Genomic DNA, 22,135 nt, shown 5'->3' with positions numbered 1-22,135 from the left:
CTGTCATATTGTCATTCTACTCGAGTCCTGCTGCACCAACTGATGAGCCTTCTCTCTATGAGTAATTCAGTTTTAGCAATAGTACACTGTAGAGGAAGTGGAGAAGGGATCAATTTGGCTATTGAGATACACTAGCTTCAAAAATCAATTGACATTGTGATGTCATGGATGTAAAATTTTTCCAATTGCCCATGCATAGCAGTTTTAAGGGGTCATCTATTCCACACTTACACGGCACATATATTACCTCTATTTGTATTAAATATTGTCTCATCAAAGTACTAAGAGAAATAGTTGAAGAGTATCTTTCCACCTAAACAATTTGATGCAATGATCCTTCATTGAGTTAAGATTAGTAAGTATATTGTCTAATAATATTTAATAATCTCAAAGAGAATAAGTTCAAGCACCATATTAACCTTATAACAGTCCTTAAGAACATAATCTCAGAAACAAAGTTTGTCTGCAGTGGATACTCTCTTGATTAATTTGTTTAAAAACTGTAACAGTGTGGGTTCTGTCATGATTTGGTCGGATATGCTTACTACGTGCTCCAAGATATAATAACTAGACATGTCCATCATCAATCTACATTCAAGTTTTAGCATATCTCAACTGATGCATTTATTTTTCTTTTTGTGGCAGCACCAAATACTTTGGTGGTTTTAGGTTATTACAACTAGTTGGCAGGTTTCATGTCTTCTTTAATAGAGGTAATGGTAAAATAATAAGAGAAATTTGTGTAATGTGAATATGTCTCTTGCTTTATTGCTGTTATTTACAATAGTGGTTACTGTACTGTATATGTGTTTTCCTTCACATAGAATTAATTCTATTTCTGGATGCTTGAAATAATGGATCACAGATGTTTTATGAAAAAACAAAAAAAATGTTTTAAAAGTCTAAATTCTGTGCCTTTTCCACATTCTAGAGCTGCACTTAAGCTACTTCCGCCCTAAGGCTACACCTACTAGAGGCTGCAGAGCTCCAGCCAGGAGTGAAGAGATGAGGCACAGATGAAGAATATGAAGTTGTGGTGTATACTGCTGGAATCACATTTACATTTACTCCTCTTCACTGTGAGGTAACTCCACACCTCTGGTAGGTAGGAATAGCTTTTACTAATTATGAGTCCTATGCAGTAAGGCTGGATAGGTCAGCCTGCTGTGTAGTATCATGCACATACCGTCACCTTCCAAGCCTCTGTGGTTTGGAAGGCTGCTGATACCTTCTGCTGAACTGAGCTCTTTATGTTGATTCACAAATTTTCAAGCCTTCAATACTAAGAATACTGGAAGTGGTCCTGCAGTCTACAGTGCTACAATATTTTCACTCCCTTCTTCTGTCAAGACCCAACATGCATCTGAATCAAAAAAATCTTTATTCTGCTTTAAGTATGTATTTTGAAAAATGACTGGACATTGTGTCCAGTCACTGCTCAAAACTCCCTCCCCCTCACACACATTTAAAATGCAACTTTTCTCACAATGAAAGCTCTCATTTATTCTCGCCTTTCACTTTTTCCCCCTAAATTAAAACAGTAATCATAATGATCAGGAAAAGACAAAAACAGCATACTATATATATATACTGTATTTTCTGGCGTATAAGACTACTTTTTAACCCAGGAAAATCTTCTCAAAAGTCGGGTGTCGTCTTATACGCCGGGTGTCGTCTTATAGGGCGGGTGCTGAAACTTCCGAGCCGGACTGGAGAATCTGCGGTCGCCGCATATGGTGGGGGGAGTTCAAAAACGGCCGCGGCCGCATCCCCGCCCGATGACGAGGTGAGGAGGCGCCTCACCGGGAAGGTGTAAGTGAAGGGCAGAGCAAGCTGCAGGCGTGTTTGCGCTACCGCTCTGATAGTCTTGGAGACAGGGAAGGCTGGGCAGGCAGGGAGAGCTGACCAATCCAAGCAGGCTTTGTATACAACAACCAGCCAATCGCCGGTAAGGTACATCGCTTGCCGTGATTGGCTGGTTGTTGTATACTGGGTACCACATACAGTACAGCACCAGTATCTGTACCTGTTCATACAGTATAGCACCAGTACATACAGTACAGTATACAAATGTCCAACAGTCAAAACCCCATAATGGCTCCACCAGCAAGAAGAAAGAAATATGAAGCCAGTTTCAAACTTAAAGTTGTAAACTTTGCCATGGAACATAATAACTGCGCTGCTGCAAGACAATATGGAGTAACAGAAAAGATGGGTCGGGACTGGAAAGCAAATGAAAAAGCATTAAAGAGTATGCCAAGGGGTAAGTGTGCATTAAGAAGAGGCACTCCACATTGACCAGAACTCGAAAAACATGTAGCAGACATGGTGAATGAGCATCGCCAAAACGGTTATGTAGTGACACGAAATAAAATACATTTGATTGCACTTCAGTGGGCCAAATCTAACCCAGATCACAGCAACAGATTTAAGGCCACTGTATCCTGGTGTACTAGATTCATGGGAAGGCATAATATGGTACTGAGGCAAAAGATGAAAATTGCCCCAAAATTACCTGCAGATCTTGATAGCAAAGTAAATAGTTTCCATCGATACGTAATACAACAGCGCACTAAACATGGCTATGCGTTAAGTAGTATTGGAAATATGGATGAAACTCCAATGAATTTTGATATGGTTGGAAATAAAACTGTCCATCAAAAAGGTGAAAAAACAATTTTAATTAAAACAACAGGACATGAGAAGTCCAGTTTTACAGTGGTACTAGGATGCACAGCTGATGGCGCCAAACTGAGACCAATGATTATTTTTAAAAGAAAAACAATGCCGAAATTCAAGTTCCCTGTTGGTTGTTTTGTACATGTGAATGAAAAAGGCTGGATGGATGAAGAAGGGGTAAAGCTATGGCTTGATAATGTATGGAGCAGGCGACCAGGTGGACTTATTCAAAAATGTAGTCTTCTGGTGTGGGATATGTTCAGGGCTCATTTAACTCCCAGCACCAAGCAAATGCTTGCAAGACTAAACACAGATGCGGCAGTTATTCCTGCAGGATTGACATCGTTGGTACAGCCACTGGATGTGTGCCTAAACAAGCCATTTAAAGATCGCATTCAAGAACAGTGGAATGAATGGATGGTTAGCGGCGAAAAGTCATTCACAAAAGGAGGAAACATGCGTGCTCCACAGTTGGATGTTTTGTGCAAGTTTGTCATAAAAGCCTGGAATGATATTGATGCAGAAACAGTAATCAAGTCTTTCAAGAAGTGTGGCATATCAAATTCATTAGATGGTATGGAGGACGACTACTTGTGGCAAGATGAAGAGGAAGCCGAAGCTGAGACCACACCATCTGATACGGAATTCGATCCATACGATGACTGCCTTACAAATGTATCACAAGATGTCATTGATGTACTTATGATATCAGATGACGAACAGGAGGATTTTGAAGGCTTTTAAAGGGAAACTGTCACGCCAGCAAAACCTGTAAAAATACCGTAGCTTGCAGTTATGATGGGCGTTGCTAACTCGCCAGGGACTTGCCCGGCACTTGCTCTCTCTCTCTTGTTTGTTATCTTCCTCCTATCATCATCAGTTCCAGTTTGGTTGACAGCTTAGAAAACAAACAGCATGGCAGCTCCCATGGGTTTATTGTCTTATCCTTCCTTTCAGCTTTAGAGTGAATTAGGAAAAGTTTAATCCACTTGCACTGTTTTATGTTTACATGTTTGATGACAAACAGCCTTATGTTTATAAGTGACAGTTTTCCTGCTAAGTACCTGCATGTCATAAGCATTTGAATTAAAATTACCATATTGAAATCAAATCTGAGGTTTTTTTAATTTTTTTTTGGTGTGCGTTGGAAGAGGGGTAGTCTTATACGGCGAATATATCCCAAACTCTATATTTTAACTGGAAAAGTTGGGGGTCGTCTTATACGCCCAGTCGTCTTATACGCCGGAAAATACGGTATATATGTTGAAAGAAAATTGTAAATGTTTCAGAAGTATTTATTTTTCAAAATATTTATGTACATTAATTAAAACCACTCAGGACTGCAGTGTACAAAACCATTACATTCTATTTCCAGTTCTCTGAAATCTCTCACTATGGACTAAGTCCTGTTCCCAATGACATTAACATTTTTGCTATCGATTTCAATAAGAGTAAGATTTAGTCCCAAAGTCATATGAAATCAGTGAAAGAATGAACATGATCTATTTTAATCACAAATAGATTACCTTTAGTGGGGCCTTCTGTGTTATGCTGTTGAATGAAGGAAGTCTCCTATATAGGAAAAAATAAAATCTGGTCAAGACAATCTTACATATGTAGGCCTGGCTACATACATGTTGCTGAGAAGTAAATTTAAAATTAAAAAAAAATTCTATATATCTCTTAATATACAATAAGACAATCACTTATGGTTACCCCACTAACATGGCTACCCTTCTAACATATGGTTAAGTTAGACTATCTAGCAGGTATGTTATATCTACGTAATACATCAAATACACAAACTAACAGTTCAAATATACAGCCTAATGGGAGTTGTGCCTCAGTAAGGATGCTAAGATCTCATTCTTACTGATTAAACTTTGCCTTTTTAATATTTATTTATGTATAGTTTAACTGCTTCAGAACAGACAGGCAGCTTGGTTAACCTCAAAATCTGGAAAACAAATGGTATCCCTAATTACAGTTGACACCAGCAGTTAATAGCACAAAAATGACTGAGGGTATGACTTTAGGCACACTTAAATTCAGAGGGCTATCTTTAATGATAAAGAAACCAATAACCAGTAAAAAATGAAAATGAAATGAAAGCCATGCCATAGGGAAACTGTAAAATAATAAAGATGTCATAATGTACCTTATAGTTTTAATGTTACCAAAACTTTAACAAATAACACGGCAAGGATTACAGACAATTCCAAAATGTTCTTTTTCTTTGAAACCACTACAAAAAACATATCTAAAATAACTTCTGAAAATGTGTGATATAAATGCATGATGTGTTCAGTGGCATAAAGGTTTTTATTGACAATAGGTTGGTATAATTTACATATTTCACTTGTGGTAAAGCCACTCATAAGTCAGATAAACTTAGCAAACTAATGCAATAATACTCCTATGCCAACCCCATCATGTGTCACAATACACATTCTTACGACTTCATATAGGCTGTACAGATACATAGGTAGATGTATATGAAATCATACTATTATCGTTTTCTTAGTACAGTGAGTTACACTGGTAATCTCAAACAAGTATCAGTACAAATAATACACCACCTCACCCCCTCAGGTATTCTATGCATGCACCATATTTTGCAGGAAAACTATTTCAAAAGTGCTAAGAAGTTTTATGAAACTACTATTATTACTGTTTTTCATAATCCTTCACCTATAAAGCCAGGCTCCCTTTTTTATTGTGATTCCAGCTGTGCAGTTCCGCACACAAAAAAACAATTATTTTAATATATTTTAGAAACACCTAAAAAGTAACTAAAATACCTTTTTTTAAATAATCATGATGTCATTATTTAAAACTTCATTACCATACAGCCTTCCAGGGGTAGAAATGAGTTCTTTATCCATTTGGAAAGGAGGGATTTGGGGCATTTTAAACTTAGAACTAATACTGTCCTAGGCCTCAGTATTGCCTGTTGTGGACTTCAGAGCAGTGCAATTTTGGAATAAGATTCCACATTTGAAGGGTAAGAATAAAAAAGTTTGCATGTCAGGTTGCCTGTTTCAAAAAATGGAGGCTGTTTGAATCTGGTGAGAGGTTTGGAATATCAGAGTATCACACAGAGATGAATTCATAGCAGAGTGCTGATGGGACAGAGATGAATGCTATCTATCACATGGATGAGCAACTTACTATATGTGTATTGTGTGTCTACTTAATATACATGCAAACAGACATGTATGTATGTGTAGACACACACTCTGCCAAACTGTGGTTCTGAGAACTAGTGAGTACCAAAGTGGGAGCAAACACCTTCAGCACCCAGGCAACGTAGGCATATCATCTTGCAGATGCACACTAAGACACTGCACTTGTTAAGGCTTGCAAAACAGATGCATTCCCTTTAGCATTGTTTTCGTGGAACATTAGGCAAGTGCCAGATGGGGCTTTGCAATGGCCATACATCTACGCCTTTCAATCAAGATCTCATGTTGGGGGATGCAGGGACAATGACATAGTAAAGTCCAGTGGTTTTACAGTTATATATGGTAAAATTTCTGAATTAACATTGCAACAGATATAACAAAAGGTGTTTTATGGAAAAACATGTCCCTTAAATATGAATTTAATATATGGGGGCAGATATTTTGCTGGTGTAAACTGTCATAGCTCCATTGACATCAAGCTGAGGAACTACCCTTTGGTAATGTGGCAATATTGATTAATGAAGCTCCCCTCATCAGAATGCCCAGAGAATGGTAACCACACAAAATACATTTATTTAAATGAACTAATTTAATATTCATTAGTGATATGAGAAGCTTTTTTTTTTGTAAAATCAAAAGGCATATTGCAGAGGAGTCACAAATCACATACTGCAACATTAATTTAATCAAGCACTAAGAGGAAGCAGGGTCAGTTCTATTTTCTGATATTGTTATTTCCCATGTAGCATTCCTGCCAGAGAGCAAAAATTTAAACTTTTTAAAAAATATATTGGGAGTAAGCAGTAGGATGAAAATAACAGGTAGGGAATACCTTATATTTACAGCTACTTACATATTATAGAGAATTCAGGCTATTCTGAAGTGAAACTCAGACACAAATATAGCAGCTTTACTAATTTTCTTCACTACAGTTGTTCCAGCTAACTCTGAAGATCTTTGTTTGAGTGTTTATCTGAGGGAGCAGTATTTGAGGTGATGAGGTCAGAAGGGGGAAGAACATGGTTATTTTCAAACCAATCACACAGGGGAAAACAATTTAAAAAGTTGGAACATACCATATCTCCTTTCCCCAAGCCTTCTCCTATACTTCCCACCCCTCAAATAAATTAATAAAAATAAAAGTAAAAAAAATCGAGCTGTGGAAGAAAAGATAAAGCCCAAAATATTTATATTGCTAAAATGTGGTACAATGTTCATAGCACAATTCCAGTAAGACTCTCTGCACTATGATAAGATCCTAGATCCATTAGATCCATAGTCTTTAATGCCTTGATTGTGACTAGCTGCTGCTTACAGTATTTGGGTCCTCCAAAGCTTTAATAAAAAATTCTGCAATTGCCACAATATGTACTATGTTTGTGTATTCTGAAGTGTATGTTGGAGTGCAATTGTTTTGCAAGGTATTCCCAGAGCCAGCCTATGTGAAATGCAAAGCCCTCAGGCTCCATCATTCTCTTGGGGACCTAGAAATGTCAGGGCTAATCTGTTTTCATTTAAAAAATGAGTACATTTCTAGCCCTTTTCCACGGAAAATAAGGAAAAAGCAAACATCATTAGGGTTAGGAATTTGTCACTGAGTTTTCTTACAGATCATAACTTATTCTCAAGCTGGCCTTTTGGCTTCATGAAACACTTGGTCACAGGTCCCTTGATCTTTGGGGAAACCCCAGAGCAATTTGTGGTTGTGACAAGCAGTACCTGCCCAGGTTGCTGTTGCTGCAAGCTCGCTCCCAAATGGTTACTTTCAACTGAGATGCCTTCTCTGCTGAACAGCTAACATGGCCTCTAGTCAAAAGAGGGGGCAGCTTAGTAGTGTAAGGTAGAGTTGTCAGCAAACTGGGGCCAGGTTCAATATCTAGGCTTCCTCTTTACAAAACAGAATCTTCTTGAGCCCCCAAGCAGTAATCTGGGAAAACTAAACACCACCGTGGGCGCCTTTAAGAGGCAATAATTTCCCCACTCACAAGCACAGAGTTTGCTATAACAAATGAAAACTTTTATTAAAAGAGAAAGGGAATTTGGGAAAACACCATAACCCTGATTCAAAAGCACATAGCCAAAAGCCCCACAGTACATTGTGCAGTGTCCTTTGCATCAGTTTCACATCTTGTGATGTGAAAATCTGATGAACAAATGTACCTTTATCACACCACTCATCTTTCCCTCCACTGCACTGCACTGTTGGTTGTCCTTAGTGAGCGAAGAGAGAGTTCTGAGGAGCATTCATATGGGCCCACCTCCCATCCACTTCCCGCAGTTCCCATTGGCTGGGAATGGTGAACCGCGGCTACTGGGAGCTGCAGGTGGCCATGCCTGCGGATGGTCAATGTAAACAAACTGTCTTGCAGCCCACCAGCAGATTACCCTGATGGGCTGTGTGCGGTCTGCGGTCCGCAGGTTGCCCACCACTGTTCTAGATGATCTTGACATGATTGTACATCTTAAATGCTATGGTACAATTTAAGAATAACCCATCACCAGTAAGCCAGGAAACTAAAACACAAATCCTCTTTCCCTTTAAAAAAAAAATCCACTTCCTCCTCATTCTTCTACCTTCATGTTTTCTACAACATGACATATTTTTTGATTGTACAAGTTGTTTTCTGCTAAACAAAGGTGACAGAGATTCTCTGCAATTGTTTCTTATTCCCACTTTGAATATGGTGTTGAAGAAAATATCAGTGGGTGAGGATGTCCTTGATAATGGTGCCAAGCACTTATGTTTCACCTTTGCACTGAAAAATGTTGAAGTGTCCCACAAACCTATAGACTTTTCCTTTTATGTCAACTACCCTTTTGACACAGATTTTTTTATTTTTTTTTCTGAACTCTTCTTAGGCTTTTGGTAATTAATTTTTTTTCTTGTGTCGAAGATAATGGCGTTTAAGTTGGTAGTGTTAAACTATGGTGGCTTTAAGGCCAGTTGCAGAGGTGGCAGCAGTGAAGGCATTGCTCCATTCGCTTCCCCCCTTTTCAGGGATGGGAGATGAACTCACATGAATTCACCTTTGAATTCTGGGTCTTCACTGACCCAGAACAACTGTGAATAGGATGTTAAAGGGACTTCGACACCACAAGGCAAAGGACGTTGTCCAACGTACTGTGAGGTGGGTGTTTGCTTCTTGTTACATACTTTTGAAATATGGTTGTGGTGTTTTCCCAAATTAATGCTGGGTTCCCTTTCCCTTTTAATAAGAGCTCTCTTGTTTACGCAGGCTCAGTGCTTGTGATTGAGGAAGTATTGCCTCTTAGAGGCACCAAGGGTGGTGTTTTCTTTTCTTGGGTTCCTAGTTGGGGGCTCAAGCTGATTCTGTTTTAAATTGCTAAGAGGAACCCATAGATATTGAACCTGGCCCTTGTTGTTACCAACTCACCATGACACTATTTATTTCGTTCAAATTCAAAAAATGGTAACCATACACAATAAAATCTATTTGATCCTCAAATAAAGCTGTCTGTCATTTTTTCCACTGACAAGATTTCCCATACTTTATGTCTGCATGCCGCTAATGTTGGAGGAATCTATTTTACCTATCTAATCTCAGGCAAGATGATGTTGTGAAGTCACTGATTTGAAGATACATTTTCTAGTCATCTAAAGAAAATGCCTAGAAAACTAGGAAGAAGTCTGAAGCGCTTATAATCTAAGGCCTTACTTCATTTGGGTACATCTTTATGCACATGAACAGTCCCATTGAACTGATTACAGGATCAGGGTCAAATTTTAGATGTGATATGGTAAGTGGCAGTAACAAACAGTAGTGGATTCGGAGGAAGGATATTGGTACAGTTGAAAGACTGTGCAGTTACACAGTTGAGATACTGTATATACACGTAATGGTGAGTTAGTTCTTTAAAAAATTCTATTTTTCACTCACTTCTTTAAGTAAGGGTGTAAGCAGCAGATCTTAAGGAAAGAGCTAAATGAGGAGGGGATTGAAGATTGGCAGACCATAATTGGGAGGGCATTCCAAGTATATGGACAGCCTCAAAAAAAAAAAGCGCACACAGTTAGGAAGTAAGTGGATCAGAAAGGCTGGATCATCATTTTCAGAGCAGAGGAAGCTGGCTGTGGTGAGACTAATTTGGATATGTAGGTAATGGTGGCATTATGTGGGGCCTTAAAGGCAAGGTCAAGATGTCTTTGGTGTGGTAGAAAAGGGGAACTAATAGAAATGTTTAAAGAGGATGTGGTTGAGTCAATGGACAAAGATGATGACTTTTAGCAGTTGCATTTTGGATGCCCTAGAGGAGAGCAATATCAGAGAGTATGAGGCTGAAGTAGCTGAGAAGGAAGATGATTAAAAAGGGCAGCAGTCTGAGGATTTCTGGATATTGTAGTGTGATAGGTCTATAATTATGCTTAATACTCAGTGGTTAAATGTCTTTGCAATTTGGAGGAGAAAAATTCTCTCCTTTCCAATGGGAGTGGGTTTGGCAGGGGCAAGAGGGGCAACACAGGGGAATGGCTCCAGCAGCTACCTGGTGCCTAGGCAGGCCAGTTATCCAGTATTAAGCTGGACAATCCTGCTTTTCTAAGGTTTGTCCCCCATTCAGTATGGAGTCAAAAACAGACGTGGTTTTGACCAGTATCAGACAGGAGACACCATTTGTGGCTATATTTTCTTAGGTGTTGGCCCCTTATCCACATGTGAGTTTCCAAGTACCCATAATTGGAGTTTTAATTGCTGATATAAGCTATTTGTGTCAATACTACATTAATACATTTTCCAATACATTAATAACGTTAAACTCATGGTTACACATACTACAAATCCCCCAAAAACATTTTCATGCTTTTGCAGCGTACTTGTTCATTACAAGCTATATATTGTAAACACTCCTACAAACCTTATAACCCTAAGTCAAGTACTTACTGTAACTCATACTACCTGCCAGGTCTTGCTAGGCCTCATGTTAATCACTATACCTTACCAGGCCATAATGTAGCTTATTGCAAAGCCTAAACAAATATTTTACATTTATTTACCCTTCTTGCATTTTCTAAGCATCCTAACTTATTTTAACACGTAGATTACTGTTTGTCAGTTATGGACCACCCAAGATCAGGTGAGGGTAACAGGTTAACACTTGTGTAAGAGGAATATTCTCCATCCTGGTTAAATCAAGTGTGAATTTTAGTTGGCAGAGCTACAAAGAAACATCTTTGTATTCAGAATCATCATCTTCTCAAAAGAATTTGGTAGAACTGTGTTTTGAACAGCTGACAAATGTATAATCTAATCTTTTGCCTTTTTCTTATCCTTAAAGGGAATAAGCATAAAAATGAATGATAAATCAAATTCTGAACTCTCCTTTGTTCAGGAAATAGTTTTTTCCCCCATGAAAAAATGTATGCAGTCAAAAAGAAGGCCAAGAGACTACTTTGAAATGTCAACCTGAAACTTACAAAAAATAATTGTTAGACAATTTTTATTGTAAAAAAAATAAAAGTGCTGTGAGAGCCTTAGATGTAAAATCGTATAGAAGTGCCTTTTATTAGAGGGCCTTAAATTGACATGGTGTAGAACAGTAATTGCCCAGCTTATCTCCTGAAGGTTTTAAAAACAAAGCTCTTGATGCTTAAAAATGGAGAAAAAGTTATCCAGACTTTGTACAAGATTAAAAAACAGAAATTGGCAATAATCTGTGTATCAGGGATATCAAGGCTTGACTTTCAGCATTGTTTCTGAATTGCTTATCTCAAGTAAGGACTGCATGCCTCTTCAAAATAAATTCAATACTTCTTTAAAACAAAGAGACAAAGGTGTCTCATGAAAGAAAACTGACCAGCTGTAGCTCTATGCTTCTGAAGGTGATTTTTGCCATTTAAAACATTTGTGTGAAATAAGGAGGATTCTTCACCAATTTATAATCACTATTTTGTCTTTCATGGCAGACAGTATATATCTATAAAAATGCGCGCGCACACACACACACACACCTCTTTTTTTTTTCCTTATTTCCAATTTGCATTCCCCATTAATAGGTATGAAATTTTTCACTTGAGATTTAAATTGAGGCAAAAGTAAGGTTCAAGTATAGGTCAATTAGTTGCTCATGACATCTTACATTTCATCTATGAATCAGATTGCCCTCAGACTGACTCTCACTCCCACGTCTGTTTCCTACCATTCCATTTTTCTCAATATCTGTCTCATGTACGTTCTTACTTGCCCTTGACACTCTCTGCTTCCTTGCCCTTTTGTGACAGACCAGAATTCACAATCAGTGTGGTTTCTACAGCCAGGAACTACAGGAGAAAATTAAAGTAACATTCCAAGCAACGTTTATGCTTCTGGCACACAGATGTCTATCACTTTCTAATTAACTATCTATATTTGTAGAAATTCAGTGTTTCAACACACTGATTCAGCTTATAATTATAATAAACAATAAGATTCTATTACAACTTGTTTTCACACGTTTTTAAAAGATTTTCATGCACATTGTAATTAATAAGAAAGAAATCTAAAACTTGTCATACTAATAACATTAAATATCTTATTTTATATAACACACATACTACATAAAAAACAATGTATTTGATTTTAAAGGCCTCCCTCTACCAACAAGTTTGGGGTACTTTGTGACAAAACTACACCAATTTACAATGGCTGAAGATCTGGTCCTACATACTTGAAACTTGCTTTTAAAATGTTACAAACAAACATAATCAAGGATATCCACAACGGGAAATGTTTTTATTTCAATGCATCAAACGCTGTCTATATGAGCTTGCCATTTGGCTATGGAACATGGTGTGTCTTAATAAAAGATATTCTCTGACTGTTTATGAAGGAAGTCAAGAACACCCTCAGTTAGATCTTTGTAATCCTCAAATATGATTTATGACCCTGCTGGTGGGCATAGTGCATCAGTTATAAATATTTAAAAGGGAGGATTTCACCCCCATTTATATTTTCAATTTGTGCCAGAAACAGACAGTGGGGATTTTTAAATAACTGGTTCAGCTTTGACATATCTTTGAGACTGAGCCATTAAGGAGTTTGTTGTTTTTTCCCCTTTGAGATCAGCACCAACTATGAGTGACTAAATTCCATGGTAATGGCTTTCCTTTTCATTCCTTTCCATATTCTAATCACTCTGCATGCAAAGAAATGGGAGAAAAGAAAGTTCACTCTTTATCATTATTTCCTAGTCCAAATACAGGGGAGAACTATGGTAAACTCTTAGGAGTTGGTTTACGATTTCTTAGTATTTCTGCAAAGTACCAGTTAGCTATAAAAATCCCTGTTAGGAGCTGTTCTCTACTTACTTTACTGTAAAGGGTTAACAAGCCCACAGATAAAAAGGAAAGGAGTGGGCACCTGACCAAAAGAGCCAATGGGAGAGCTAGAACTTTTTAAAATTGGGGGAAAACCTTCCCTTTGTCTGTGTGTTATGGTTCTCTGGGAAAGAGAGGAACAGGGAGCGGTTATGCTATGAGAAGCTTTAAGCCAGGTATGATCATAGATCATCAGATCATATCTAGAACTACTTATTTGGAACCCTCAACTGTGTCAGTAAATCAGGGAATATCTAAAAAGACGCAATTACGGTTATTTCTTTTATTTCTTATTGGCTTGTGGACTCCTCTGTGCTAACCCCAAATGCTTTTGTTTTGCTTGTAACCTTTAAGATGAACCTCAAGAAGGTTATTCTTGATATTTAAATTTTGTAAGTGGGTTTTTTAAATCTAGCAAAAGCCTAAGTTCCAGATGTATTTTCTTTCTTTTTGTTTTTAATAAAATTTACCTTTTTTTAAGAACAGGATTGGATTGTTGTGTCCCTAAGAGGTTTGTGCATATGTTGTTTAATTAGCTGGGGGCAACAACTAATTTCCTTTGTTTTCTTTCTCAGCTCTTCCCTGGAGGGCGGGTGAAAGGGCTTGAAGGTACCCCACAGGAAGGAATTCCCAAGGGGTTTATTTTGCACTTGGGTGGTGGCAGCATCTACCCCTCCAAGGTCAGAGAGAAACTGTGACCTAGGGAGTTTAATACCAGCCTGGAGTGGCCAGTATTAATTTTTAGAATCCTTGTGGGCCCCCACCTTCTGCACTCGAAGTGCCAGAGTGGGGAATCAGCCTTGACAGCATCTAATACAATAGGACTCATATATTATTTATTTGTATTACCACAGTGCCTAGGAGCCCTAGTTATACTGTGCTAGGTGCTGTACAAACACAGAACAAAAAGACAGTGCCTGCCTCAAAGAGTTTATAATTGGACTAGGAAGGATTAGATTTTTATCATTAAATGCTGATAAACTTCAATTTCACCGTACACCCAGGCAAACTGATGAAAAATATCATTGATAATAATTAAAATTTACAGATAGACAAAGAAAGAAAAATGCTGTTTGAGAACTCATTACAGATTGAGTTAATGCTATTTAGTTTGTATATTTTGACATATGACGTTGGTAATTTGTGGTTTAATGGGCAAAGTTTTGACATTTTAAATCTCAGTGTCTACTGTTATTAAATAATTGTCTAACCACCCATAAATTCCCACAACTGTGAACATGTAAGTTGATAAAAATAAAAATTGCTTAAAATCAATATGACTCTAATAATTATAAAAACAAAAATCAAATTCTGTCAAGCCTGCTTATAATCTGAGTATAAAACAAAAAAACAACAGTTGGATATAGACAGAGTACAAGGACACAATATTAGTCAGCATGATAGGCAGCAGTCTCAGCACACCAGAGACTTAACCATTCTCAAACTTTTGAATGAGGCACTACTGCCTAACAAAGTTCTATTTGTGCTGGATAATACGTGACTGTCATGAACGTCAACCCTTTTCTACACGTTTTGAAAGTCTACAGAGGCCAAATCCTATCAGTTGCTCATGATTTGTATGAGCGTAACAGACAGAATTTGTGTCAGTGTTTGGGAACTCAAGATGTATGGGCACTATAGAAGTGCAAAGTATTATTCAAATTAATGGAATTGTGCCAGTATACACCAATATACAATCTGATCCTCAGAGACACCTTAGACTGCTAATTATGTTCTCTGTTATATGATTTAAGTTCCATCTGCCACTTGTTTGCTTGAAAGTCTCCTGCTCTCTGTTCACCATGACTCATTTTAGACATTATGAGTAGCATTTTTAAAAAATGGGTGTCTAAAGTTAGGATCTGAAGCACACTGGAGCAGCAAAGTGCTCAAAATTTTTGAAAAACAAGACTTATTTAGGTGCCTAAATATGGACTCAGAAACTAACTTAAAGCATCCTTCTTTAAAATATTGGCCTACATGTCTAGGTTTGAGGGTTATTTATTCCCAAGTAGCTGTGTATCTAGGTAACCTCTGTACTGTAATTGAAATACAGTAAGCATATTATACACACACAAGCAGTGTAAAGCCTATGCTGCCATATCGGGACAAACAGTAAAATCATGTGTGTACAAAAGCCAAAAATGGCTGAGAACTTAAAGGTTGGAGACTAAGAAACTGAAAATCCTAGTGATATTGATCCTAGTGATATTCTAAACAAACAAATGTCTTAACTGCACTTGTAGCTGCTTCCATCCCTTTTCACTGATTCAAGCTTTTTAGGCTTCAAAGTCAGACACAGGCCTGGGGCAAAAATTAGCGGGTGCCCTGCACCCACCGGCAGCTCCTCGCTTACTCTTCCCCCCGCGAGCACGCCGCATCCCTGCTCCTCCCATTCCTGCCACCTAACAGTTGTTTGGTGGTGCTTAGGACTTTCTGGGAGGGAGAGGGAGGAGCGGGAACGTGGTGCACTCAGGGGAGGAGGCAGAGAAGAGGCAGGGCAGGGGTGGGGTGGGGGAAGGGGGTGGAGTGGGGGCGGGAAGGGGGCAGGGCCAGGGGGAGGGACAGTGTCGGGCATTCACAGGGCAGAGGGGAAGTTGGCGCCTATGCGCTGCTGTAAAAAGAATGGTGTGTCCCAGGGCAGTGTTTAGCTACAAGTGTCAGGAAAAGGCTCTGGCAGTGGGGAGGCAGCAGAGAAAGGCTCTGGCATCTCCCTGCTGCTAGAGACTTTCTCTGCTGCCATAGTCTTTCACTACAGTGGAAAAGGGTCTGGCAGTGCGACACTATATTGCTAAAAATAGCAGTGTAAATGGAGAAGGCACTTCTTGGGCATGTAGAGAGCTGTGTAGGGTACATACCCTAAGGTTCTGGAGTGTCTTTACTCTACTTGTCTAATCAGTACATCACCATCTACACTGCTATTTATACCTGTGCAAGGGCGGCATGCGGTGTCTGTACTCTAACACCACCATAAATGTAGACATAGCCACAGAGTAACATTCCTGAGGAGAGAAAAAACAAAAAGAGAAAGAGAGAGATACTGTACCCATGTTTTCTCTTTTAAAGAGCCGTTTTTCTTTTCTTTTCTTTTCTTTTCTTTATAAACAGCCAAAATAGGATTAGTTTCAGAGTAGCAGCCATCCTCAAAAAGAACAGGAGTACTTGTGGCACCTTAGAGACTAACAAATTTATTTGAGCATAAGCTTTCGTGGGCTACAGCCCACTTCTTCGGATGCATAGAATGGAACACACAGAAAGAAGGTATTTATACATACAGAGAACATGAAAAGGTGGAAGTAGCCACACCAATTGATTGGCCTCTTACAGCTGGTGTGGCTACTTCCACCTTTTCATGTTCTCTGTATGTATAAATACCTTCTTTCTGTGTGTTCCATTCTATGCATCCGAAGAAGTGGGCTGTAGCCCACGAAAGTTTATACTCAAATAAATTTGTTAGTCTCTAAGGTGCCACAAGTACTCCTGGTTTTTTTTGAAAATAGGATTAGTAGATTTAATGCATGAGCTACATATTGCAAAAAATAGAAAGTTAAAATGGAAATGCTGATATATTGATGCCAACTAGGTAGGAAGACTAACTATAAAAAAGGTAAAAGACTGGTTAATTTTAATGCAAAAAGAAACAATGCAGTAACAAAGTTTTTGTTTAAAATCTACATCTATTAAAATTTTTATGTTCCATCTTCCACTGTCATTTGCAGAACAAAACTGGGTTAGGTTTTTTTTTTTTTTTAAATGTAACGTTATTACCTGGGAATTATCTTCTGCACTCAAGAATCTCATATTTTGAATCACATCCAAATAAGTGTCATTTACATTTTCATCACTTTCAATGACAGAAGGGAGGGTGGATGCAGGACTACATCCTCTTTTGATAGTAGATGATGGAAAATGGCTATATAATAAAGAAAAACTCAAACACATTAATACACATACTTGTTTTTAAGGTGTCTTCATAACTATCTTATTTGAAAAATAAGGATTTGATTTACAAAACAACCTACATTTTTATGTCCTTTGTTTACTTTTTCAACCCAATAGGATAGCAGTATTCCTAAGCAGTGTCATTACGGGCTTACCACCACATGCATACACACACAATATCGCTTTTCCATCTAATTTTTAGAGGAAGCCATGAACCTCTACAGCAAAGTTATAAAACATCATTACTAATGGTTGACCTTCTGTGGCCACTAGGGAGAACACATCCAGAAGACTGATACCAGTGGAGGCCGGGGGAAGTGGGCTTTTTGGCTATAGGAAGCAGTTTTGCTTTTTTCTTCAAAATTGGTCTCCATGGATACAAAACAGACAAAACATGAAACTCTATGTAGAATCCAATCCTACTCCCATCGAAGTAAATCAGAGTTTTGCCTTTGACTTCAGTGGGAGCAGGAGCTTGTTAGAACAGACTGCTTGGTTATATGGGCTATGGGGGCTACATCAAAGCAATGTCACACAAATAGCAATTTGATTTAAATGTGTAATTATAGTATTATGGTAATACAATAGAACAAATGTAAACATGCTTCATCCAGTACTTCCTTAAAAGAGATAATGAAATATTTAATTCTTTAGCAATAATACTTGTAGAAATATCTTTTCTTAAATAATGTCTTAATATTTATATCTTTGATTAGGATTAAGGTTACAGATTAAAAATAGCTGCAATCCCAATTACAAGTCTAAATTCCTTACATCATTTTAAAACAGTATTACTTTAATAAAATATTGATTTTCACTATATATTTTGGTAACTACCTGTTAATTAAATCACAGGAGACTGAATTAGATCATTGTCACAGAAACCTAATAGAAATTATTTCACCCTTGACAAAACAGGCTAAACAAATCAGAAAGTAATTTATTAAAATATGAAAACATACTACAAAATTCTGCTAATCTGCAAATATTACAGCATTTTATTTATAATTATTACTCCATTTACTATTTCAACACATTTCATTTATAGATATTTCTCCATTTTAAGGCAAATTGCTTAAGGTACAGAATAAAAAATAAGTCAAGCAATTTTCATTATGTATCATCTTTATAATTCTTTTTTTTACAAATAAAAGGTAAGAAATTTCATCATCTCAATAATATTAAAGAATTACATTATAAGGCAATAACTACTTTTTTTAAACGGTTGTTTGTAGTGTTGTTGTATTGGTCCCAGGATATGAGGGAGACAAAGTAGGTAAGGCAGAGCAGGTCTACACTTACCTCCGGAGTGATCGATCCAGCGGGGGTCAATTTATCGCATCTAGTGAAGACGCGATAAATCAACTGCTGAGCGCTCTGTGGTCGACTCCAGTACTCCACCAGAGCAAGAAGCGTAGGCGGAGTCGATGGGGGAGCGTCAGCAGTCGACTTACTGCAGTGAAGACACTGCGGTAGGTAGATCTAAGTTATTCACGTAGCTGAAGTTGCGTAATTTAGATCATTTCCCCCTCCCCCCCCCAGTGTAGACCAGGCCCATATATCTTTTATTGGGTCAGCTTATGTTCGTCGAAGAGACAGAGTTCTTCTTCAGGTCTGGGTAAGGTAATTTTAGTGTCACAGCTCAATACAAGGTGGTACAGATTGTTAAGCATAAAGAGACCATTCAAGATGAAGTGAGCAATAAACACCTCTGCAGTCATACAGCAAAGGAGGGTTAGTGGGTATAGACTGTTGCAATGAGACATAAAACCAGTGTCTCTGTTGAGTCCATGACTTTTAGTGTCTAACAAAGTTATGAATTTAAGCTCCCAGGCTCGTCTTTTGAAGGTGTAGGGCAGGTTTCCTTTGAGGATGAAGACTGAGGAGCTCGATATGGAGGGACTGTTAAAGTGTTTGTCCCTGGGGGACACAGTGTTTTTGTCTTTTATCATTTTTCTGTGAGAGTTCATTCGGCAGTGTAGTGATTGTGTGGTTTCACCCACATAGTTGTTGTTGGGGCATTTGATGCACTGATTGAGGTATATCATGTTACAACAGTCATATGTAGGACCCATGGATAAATAAAATAAATAAATAAATCTTGAAAGGTATGTTGTGGGGGTGTTGATCATTGTAGCAGTGAAAATATGTTTGCAGGTTTTGCATCTGTTGTTCTGGCAGCATCTAGTGCTGCTTTGAGTTGATGTGTCTTGGTTATGGGGAGTTTGCTTCTGATGACAAACTTGGTAAGGTTCGGGGGTTGTTTGAAGGTCAAAAAACAGGGTTCAGGAAAGCTTTCAGAATATGGTTCCCATCAAACATGGGTTGTAGTTGTTTGATGCTACTCCATATAGGTTCCAGCGTGGAGCAGAAGGGGTATAGAGAGGTCACATCCATGGTGGCAAGGTTGGTGTTCTGAGGGAGGTTGTTAACGTTGTGGCGTTTTTGGAGGAAATTAGTTGTGATCTAGAGAAAACTGGCCCTTTATGTGGTTTGAGGATGGTTTCTACGAGTCCTGACATGCCTTCAGTAAGCGTGTCATAGTCAGATATGATGGGTCTGCCCAGGTTCCCTAGTCTGTGTATCTTGGTAGTAGACAGAAGGTCCCTGGGGTGGGTTCATCAGGGCGAACTTGTAGAGTTTCTCTTGGAGTTGTTTGGGAAAGGATTTGACAATATCCTAAATTCCTGTGTGAACTGTGGTGTGGGGTGTTCTTTGAATTTTTTATATTAGGTGGTGTCAGAGTGTTGTTGGTTGCCTCATTGACATAGTCATCACAGTTGAGGACTACAATGGTGCCTCCTATGTCTGCTGCTGTGATCACTATCTGGTGGTTGGATTGTATAGCTGTCCTCTTGGCAATGGAGAGATTGTGGGGGATGTAATGTTTGTTAAGGATTGAAAAGTTGATTTCTTTCCTGAAGCAATAAACATGATGATCTCGTCAGTGTGGTTTCATCCATTGGGGGGAGTCCAGTCAGATGATTCTTCTAGTTCTCAACATTAGTATGCTATCAGATTCTGTGATGGGGCAGAAGTTCAGTCCCTTAGGGAGTACAAATAATTCAGCTCCAGTTAGGGGTAATCTTATGCTTATCTGATGATACTGGGGCGTCGTACAGTGTCCATGTGGTGGGTTCTGGTGTCATGGTTTCTCCTAGAGGTAATGTTCTGTGAGTCATGGAGTTGATGTAGTCGATTCCATCTTTTGCTTTTTGTGTTTAATGGCTATGCCACTGTGATGCCTTCTCAGGGTACACTGGACTTTGAGTGACTTTGTTACTTCCTTGTCTCCAGCAAGAAAGAGTGTATCTCATGGTAGGTACAATACCAGTGCAATACCAGCCTTTCAATCACTTCTGCCCCACCACAGGACCTGACACCATACTAAAATGTGGAAAACTAAAAGAATTCTTTCCCTAACTCTGACTCAAAGAATTCTTTCATTACAAAGACGACACCACCCACAACCTTCACATCCCCACCGATACTCATAAGAGAAAAGAATCATCTGACTGGACACCCCACAATGGATGAAACCATACATAAAAAAGCATTAAATAATGTTAAGGTTGCAAATTTAAGCAACTTAGAAGTCAGGAAATGTCAGTATTAAGGTTCCCTGTGCAATCTTAATTCAACCCCCTTGTTTGTAAGCATTATGACAGTCTTTAATTACATGATCATATACTATTTTTTCCACAGGATGCACAGTGCAGACCGAATGAGCAGCTAGTCATTTTTTTTATCCTCATCATTCACTGTATTACCCCCATGCATTATTTACTAACCACAATCCAAACCCTGCACTGAATACATAATAATTATTTTTCTCATGGGCTTCTGTGGTACTCTCATCATAGTATCTTAGTTCTTTACAAACATTAATGAATTCATCTTCATAACACCGCTGAGAGGTGAAGTGGTAGTATTGTCCCTATTTTACACTATGAGAAACTGAGGACAGAGATTAAAAGAAAAACTGTCAAAAGTATTCACTAATTTTGGGTGTCCAATTTGAAAGGCCTAGCACCTGACTTTTCAGAATACCTAACATTTTATAGCACTTAATATATTCAGAGCAAAGCTTCCAGTTATGCAGTTGCAGTTGTGAGTGCTTCGCATTTCTGCAAATTAGACCACAAATGCCTCAAGTTGAGCACCCTGAAAATGAGAAACATATAGTGGTCACCTGTGGAAATTTTGTTTTACATGACTTGCTCAGCATCACACAGGCATTCTGTGACAGAGATAGGGACAGAATTCAAAACTCCATTTAGCTGGCTTAACCAGGAGACCACCCTTTTTCTTTCTGCAATCCCTGCCTCAGGGTAGGTCTACACTTACAGCATGTACAGTACAGACACTGCATGCCCAGTAAGCATGGGTATAAATAGCAGTGTAGACAGTGAGGTACTGCTTAGGCAAGTAGAGTGCCCTACATGTCTGAACCCTACTATATATATCCTACACAGCTCTCTACTCACCCAAACAGTGCCTTCCACATCTACATTGCTAATTTTAACAGTATAGCATCCCACTGCCAGAGCCTTTCATTGCCATGTGTAGATACGTGTGGATTTAGCCTGCCTTTCACAGCAGAGTGTAGCTACATGTATCCTACACACCATTGCAAGTGTAGACAAGGTCTCATTCATAACACACCTTCCAACTTCTGCAACTAATGAAGCAGATGTCCTACAGACAACAGTTTCCTTCACTGCACAACCCTGATTTATCCAGAGCAATTGTCCATCCTAAATGAGGCAGGGGTCCCATGGAAAAAATAGTATGTGACCATGTAATTTAAGACTGAATCAAAATGCACATACGTAAGGGGGCTGAATTAAAATTGCACAGATAGCTTTAATACTGGTATTTACTAACTTTTGACTGCTTGACTTTGCAACTTTAATGTTCTTTTAATGTGGTGTTTTTCAATGTAATCAAATATATGGTGGTAGAATTCTTCATGAAAGTGCAAAGGAAGGTGCCTGTTAGGAGAGAAGCATTGTTAGCC

General features: G+C 38.5%; 1 protein-coding gene across 5 annotated transcripts in view; it reads right to left on the bottom strand.

Moving 5' to 3' along the window:
• ADGB (androglobin) overlaps positions 1–22,135 on the bottom strand; it is a 217,712-nt gene that overhangs the window by 110,791 nt on the left and 84,786 nt on the right. For all 5 annotated transcript variants that reach the window (XR_006173985.2, XM_005280423.4, XM_005280422.4 and 2 more), the window contains 2 exons: positions 16,942–17,086; positions 4,206–4,251 (listed from right to left, as the gene is read on the bottom strand). Coding sequence is in view for 4 of the 5 variants with exons in the window: in XM_005280423.4 (XP_005280480.2) it covers positions 4,206–4,251; positions 16,942–17,086 (191 nt within the window). In the remaining variant the exon portion in view is untranslated. The remainder of the gene's footprint in view (positions 1–4,205; positions 4,252–16,941; positions 17,087–22,135) is intronic.

The sequence above is a fragment of the Chrysemys picta genome, chromosome 3 (assembly GCF_011386835.1).
Source record: "Chrysemys picta bellii isolate R12L10 chromosome 3, ASM1138683v2, whole genome shotgun sequence".
NCBI lineage: Eukaryota > Metazoa > Chordata > Testudines > Emydidae > Chrysemys > Chrysemys picta.
This window is presented reverse-complemented; position numbering and strand designations above follow the sequence as displayed.